General features: G+C 44.6%; 1 protein-coding gene across 1 annotated transcript; it reads right to left on the bottom strand.

Annotated features, from left to right (window-relative positions):
- Positions 1 to 1877: 1877 nt before the first annotated feature.
- Positions 1878 to 4500, bottom strand: LOC119307984 (40S ribosomal protein S9-2-like). The gene is made up of 3 exons (XM_037584099.1): positions 4350 to 4500; positions 2844 to 3225; positions 1878 to 2257 (listed from the first exon to the last, which is right to left on the bottom strand). The coding sequence occupies exons 1-3, from the start codon at positions 4375 to 4377 to the stop codon at positions 2080 to 2082; spliced, it is 588 nt and encodes a 195-aa protein (XP_037439996.1). The 5' UTR covers positions 4378 to 4500; the 3' UTR covers positions 1878 to 2079.
- Positions 4501 to 6839: the final 2339 nt, after the last annotated feature.

Raw genomic sequence — 6839 nt, 5'->3', positions numbered from 1 at the left:
CCGGGCCTCGATGGGCTCGGCGGGCCCCGATCTGGGCCAGGAGGGCCGGCGCGGTGGAGACGGCGGCGGGGTGACGTGGCGCGCCCCGATTGGATGAGGGCGGCGGCGGGATTTCTGTCCGGCCGGACCGGATGTGTCCGGCGGGCGCGGGGTGGAAGAAGGCTAGGGTTCATCCACGAATTTGGATAGGGTTGCACACATTTATAGGTAGAGGGAGCTAGGAGTGTCCAAATGAGGAGCGGTTTTCGGCCACGCGATCGTGATCGAACGACCGAGAGCATGGAGGGAAGTTAGATGGGTTTTGGGCCACTTTGGAAGGGGTGTTGGGCTGCAACTTAAAGAGGGCTTTGCGGTTACCCGGTTAACCGTTGGAGTATCAAACGACCTCCAAATGGCACGAAACTTGACAGGCGGTCTACCGGTGCTATACCAAGGCCACTTGGCAAGGCTCGGGCCATTCCGAGAAAGTTTAATACCCGCACACGAAAGGAGACAAGAAGGGGACGCCGGGTGACAACGGAGTGCCGGAATGCAAAACGGACAACGGGGAAAAGGCTCGGATGCATGAGACGAACACGTATGCAAAATGAAATGCACATGATGACATGATAAAATGCAACACGCAAACAAATGACATGGCAACGACGGCGAATGACTGGCGGACACATGGCGCATCGGATCCGGGGCGTTACAAGTTGTCACCTCTGATCAAGCCGATTTGAAGAATTTAAGTGGAGCTCTATGGCTGAAGATACTTACACAATTAGGCTCAATGAAGAAAATTATGCTGGTCATTGTATGGTAAGCCTAATGATATGAACAATATCATGCCATATTTTGCCTACATTATGCTAATGACTTGCACATTTTTTGTACGCCCGCAAAACTGATGCCCCCTGCTTGAATAGCCCAATTGAGCACTATCATGCCATGCAACCATTTTTGGGACAACCGCGGCTACGGTGATGAATGCAAAGTCTAGAAATGATCTCCTTTCCATTGACGTCGGTGATGAGGAGAATGGTGAGGTGAACATGTCACCAAATGTTGGCCGAAGAACCACCGGAAAAGCAGGCTAAGGTAGTGAAAGTTCTTGATGATCCACTAGTTACCACTCTCAAAGATGGGTTTCAAATTGTGGCCGAAGCTCTTGTGATGTTTGGTGGAGATGATGATGATGATATAGCTGATGACCTTTGGGATGTAGTCTCCAATTTGAAAGAATTTGATGAAGATGCTATACTCATCTTGCCGACAATCCCAAGATCGCAAGAGCCGTCATGAAACTTTTTGAACCCATTGGGTGAGTAGATATGTGAAGAACTTCTAAGGGCCTCCTTGATTCAAAGCATTTTCATAGGATTTTTAAAGCATTAGATTCCGTAGGAATTTTTCCTGCATTAATCGTTTAATTCATAGGATTGAATCCCATAGGAATTTCCTATGGATTGATTTCTACTACACTTCGTAGGAATTCTAGCATCCACTCCAACCTCTTTGAAGAAATCCTTTATTTTGTTTTTTATGATACAATCAAACAAATTCAAATCCTATAGGAATTTCGTTTTTGTAATCCTACAAATCAAAGAAGCAATAAAATAATTTCGATGTGGTTGTATGGTTGTGGTAACTCGACATGGTGTAGTTCTTGCAATCCTACGAATCAAAGAAACCCTAAAAATAAATTTGATATGGTTGTATGTATCTAGGGCACGTGGTTGCGTTTGGATGTTTTGGTATTAACTTACGTATAGCTAAAGAGTATTGATCACCGTTGGAATAGACAACTCGTGGAAACAAACCAGCAAATAGATCACTAAAGTTAATTCGTTTACTAAGTTGATTCCTTTGCTAACTATCAGACAACCACCCCAACAGAAGCAATTGAAGGAGAATTCCAGGTCATAGTCGAAAACATCACGACCAAATAGCTCCAAACATAAAGAAGTGCATACATGCTAACAACAGTGATAAAGTGACAAAATGACAAGAGGATAACCCATGAAAGTCTCAGGCCTCTCAGCTAAAGTACTCATAACACCAACATTTGATAAATATAAGGTGATAGCTACTAGTTCCTCATTCCTCTTCCTCATCACCACCGGCGTCGCCGCCACCACTTGCCTTCTTCTGGTTCTTTCTCTTCACCCTGCCTGCAGGGCCTCCGCCGAATGGACTTGTCAGTGAGAAGTCGATGTGCTTCTCAGATTCAACCCTCACCATGAACGACGGGACATTGACGATCTGCCTGCCAACCCTGCAATATGGTTCCAAGAAAATTATTTTAACAATTCATTCACAAAGAGAACAAGCAGGAACATTCATGGAAGATATCACTTCACAATGAAATCTCAAAGTGAATGCCACATATAAACCAGACCACAAACAGTATAACACAAGAAGCAAAAACTAACAATATTGACATGATCTCAGTTACAGAAAACAGGTTCAACATCTTTGCTTAGTGAGGTATTAGCAAGATATACAACCTACCAATAACATTATGTTGCCACAAATACAATATTGACATGGCAATCAGACCATAAACATGTGCATTGGTACAAGATAGGCAGTGCAGTGATTGAAAGTACAGTAGATTTCATAAAGAACATGCCACAATAAACAGAGTACATCCTGAAAGATGATAAAATTCAGACATGCATGTAACCTGTATCAGGCCAGCATGTAATTCATAGATGCATGTAAAAATCAGTAACAGACCAGTATTAGGTAGCCAATATTGAACAAACTAGTGCAAACCATTTAGATTCTAGATCAATATGCAAATTTATGCAACCATATGCCAAAACATGCATTGCAAGAAAAATATACCAGAAGCATACCTGATGTGGCGTTGCCTGATCAAGACACGGGCATGGTGGATGGATTTTGCCATGCCAGCCTTGAAGACAAGAGTCTGAAGGCGCCTTGCAAGGAAGTTCTCAGCAGTCAGGGCAAGGACGTAATCAAGCTTATCCTGGCCCTCAGCAAGGAGACCATAGCGGTTCATGCGACGGAGAAGAGCCGCACCCTCAAAGATACGGCGGGGATTCTTCTCATCCAGTGTGAGCAAGTGTCTTGCAGCATTACGGATCCTGCTCAATGCATACTGAACCCTCCAGAGCTCACGCTTGCACCTCAGTCCATACTCACCAACCAGCTTCAGTTCTGCATCAAGACGCTCCTTCTCATAAGGACGCCTTGGTTTCTTGAATGTCTTACCATCTGCAAGAGAAAACATTTAACTAGTAAATACATATTAAGAAAATAAATTGATGGAAACAAGGCATGAGTTGCAGTAAAAACATAACAAACATGGGCAAATTGTAGCATAGAGCAAATGCCAGGTCCAAAGTGGGACCACATGTGCCACTATGCCCAGGTGCATTAAAAGCGGGCAATTATAATAACACATTCACAAGTTTCTGGTCGTAATCAAGTCAGAAGAATTGATCTGATTTAATTAAAAGCACATAGGATATAAAAGCATGTGAACAAATAAATGCACAACCCTTGTATGTAGTATGAATTACATGCTCTCGCAGAAAAGAATATGCAACATCTAGGCTATGGCATACAACAAAATCAAGTGGCTCCATTATGAAGCACAAACATCATTTCTGGGACTATTCTAGTGGTGGCATAGTATATACCAAATTCAGAGCTCCCACATGAAGAACCAGTAACAGTAGGAGGTGAATAATTTCCACCATGAAACAGATATATAGGTAATTAGACTTCACTTAGGCTGGCCTGATTCTAAACTTATCAGTAAACCTGATGGCTATGGGCTGCATATCAATATCCCTGAAATAAGGAACTTGTTTAAATCTGACAAGACTATCAACTGAGCGTACTGACAGAGCTGAGAGTAAACAAATGTCCAGTGCTCAAGTAAGACACACCTTTAATTAGATCTAGGGCGCAGTCCTCATGCCAGGTTCGACTCAAATCCAGGTACTCCATAAAAAGATAGGCCAAAAATCTTATGCAAACAAACCTCTCATCCCACAACGGCAAAACGCCGACGCAAATCATGCACTCGCTAATCAACCTTCCCGCTCCCCTCACAGCAACGGCACGCAAGACATCACGGCTACGAATCGCTGACCTCTCACCAGCCATGCCCGAAGTAAGACGCCACAGCTAAGAGATCCCTGAGCTCTGCGTTGCGGCAAGCCGCTGCCGTAGCAGGAAGCAGAAGGCTAACCGATAGCAACTTGCTGCAACGCCTATGCGAGCACCACCCCATCAGATCACGGCGAGCACGAAGACACAAATGACTGAATACAGTTGAGCAGAGAGCACAAGAGGGTAGAGGAGACAGGAGGATCGTGGCGCGGTCTTACAGTTGCGGTAGAAGTTGACGTGCACCATGGCTGGAGCTCTCTCCTCTCTCCCCCGCTGCCGCCGCCGCCGCCGCCGCCGCTCTGTGGTCGAGTTGATAGGAGGGAGGAATGGGAGAGGAGAAGAAGGGGTATTTTATACCTGCCAGCAAAACCCTAGCGGGCTGGGGGGTATCGAGTGTGGGTCGTTCGTTGGGCCCGTTAGGGTCCAATGTGTGTGTGGGGGCACGCCCCTAAATAGACCAGGCCCAGTCAGGCAGCGTAGTTATTTTTGCGTTGTAAAAATAGTTCAGTATCCCCTCAAAAAGTATAAATACAGATTCAAATAGAATTTTGACGCAACTCACTTTGAGGTATCTGATAATTATTATTAAAAATTATATATATTTATAATGATCTCATTTATGTATATATATAAATGCATTTCCTGTTTCTAAATATAACACGTTTTGGCAGTTCAAACATCTTGTAAATACTGGTAGTAAATCCTACCATCCGGTGGTAGGTACCCTCACGTATCATAGACTGCCATGTCCTGATTGTAATCTACATACATAAGTATACTGGCAGAAAATAATTCTCATAAATTTTTGACATGGATGAGAAAAATAAATAAAGTAAATATTGCATGTGTCCGTAAGAGGCGAGGCGGAGCCCTCAAGCCGGTTGAGGTGAGGTTTCACGGATTGTTGTTCACGTGTTGAAGCTCGCGCGGTGTTGCCTGAGCCCGTCGGGTGACGAGGCTGGAGCGGCGAGGCCCGCGCGATGTGAGGCCTGCACGGTGAGGTCACGCGATGATATTGCACGATGAGGCCGGAGCGGCGAACCAACGATGCGCCAGGGGCAAGGTCGATTTATCTGCAAAAGGTAGTACTAGCAGACATGGACAATTTTTTTGTCATGGTAATATTTATGGATAATTAGATAGATATTACCTGGTTGTAAACGGTAAGGCATGGCCCTCGAGACGGTTATGGCGAGCTTTGTAGATTGACGGCCATGCGATGGAGTTCGCATGGTGAGACCTCCGATTGGGGAGGTCCATTGGGAGATGAAGTCGGCGCGAGGAGGCCAACGGTTAGACCTACGGTGGAGGAGGTCCACTGGGCATTGAGCTCGGCGCGAGGAGGCCGGCAGTGAGACCTCTAGCAGAGGAGGTCCGCACGATGAAGATGAGGTCGGCGTGAGGAGGCCGGCGGTGAGACTGATGACCCACAAGTATAGGGATCAATGTAATCCTTTCGATAAGTAAGAGTGTCGAACCCAACGAGGAGCATAAGGAAATGACAAATGGTATTCAGCAAGGTAATTTCTGCAAGCACTGAAATTATCGATAACAAGTAGTTTAATAGCAACATAATCTATAACAAGTAACAAGTAACAATAGTAAGAATAAGTGCGGCAAGGTAGCCCAATCCTTTTGATGGCAAAGGACAGATCGGAACAGTCTCAGATAATAAGTAAAGCGTTCTCGAGGTCACACAAGAAATTCATCTTGTCACTCTCATCATGTTGGTTTGGTTCGCGTTCGCTACTTTGATAATTTGATATGTGGGTGGACCGGTGCTTGGGTGTTGTTCTTACTTGAACAAGCCTTCCACTTATGATAACCCCCTCGCAAGCATTCGCAACTACGAAAGAAGAATTAAGATAACAATCTAACAATAGCATTAAACATATGGATCCAAATCAGCCCCTTACGGAATAGCGCATAAACTAGGGTTTAAGCTTCTATCACTCTAGCAACCCATCATCTAATAACTACTCCACAATGCATTCCCTTAGGCCCAAAGATGGTGGAGTGACATGTAGTTGACGTTCACATAACACCAATAAGGGAATCACAATATACATATCATCAAAATATTGAACAAATATCAAATTCACATAATTACTTGCAACATGATGTCCCCCATGGCCTCAAGAACAAGGACAACTAGTCACAAATAATATTAACGCTCAAGATCAGAGGGATATTAAATAGCATAATGGATCTGAACATATAATCTTCCACCAAATAAACAATATAGCATCAATTACAAGATGTAACTAACACTACTAGTCACCCACAGGTACCAATATGAGATTCCGGTACAAAGATTGAACACAAGAGATGAACACGGGTTTTGAGATGAGATGGTGTTGTTGAAGATATTGATGGAGATTATCCTCCCAAATATGAGAGGGTTGTTGGTGATGACGATGGCTTCGATTTCCCCCTCTGGGAGGAAAGTTCCCCCGGCGGAATCGCTCCACCGAAGGGCAAAAGTGCTCCTGCCCAAGTTCTGTTGGGGAACGTTGCATGGAAAAAATAAAATTATACGCACATGCAACATCTATCCATGGAGATGCATAGCTATGAGAAGGGGAGAGCATCTACATACCCTTGTAGATTGCTAAGCGAAAACGTTTATCAACGTGGTTGCTGTAGTCGTACACCTTCACGATCCATCCCGATCAAGTACCGAACGTACGGCACCTCCGCGTTCAGCA

This window comes from Triticum dicoccoides, chromosome 5B, assembly GCF_002162155.2.
Source record: "Triticum dicoccoides isolate Atlit2015 ecotype Zavitan chromosome 5B, WEW_v2.0, whole genome shotgun sequence".
Classification (NCBI taxonomy): Eukaryota; Viridiplantae; Streptophyta; class Magnoliopsida; order Poales; family Poaceae; genus Triticum; species Triticum dicoccoides.
Note: the sequence above shows the minus strand (reverse complement) of the source record. Positions and strands in the feature narration are given on the sequence as shown.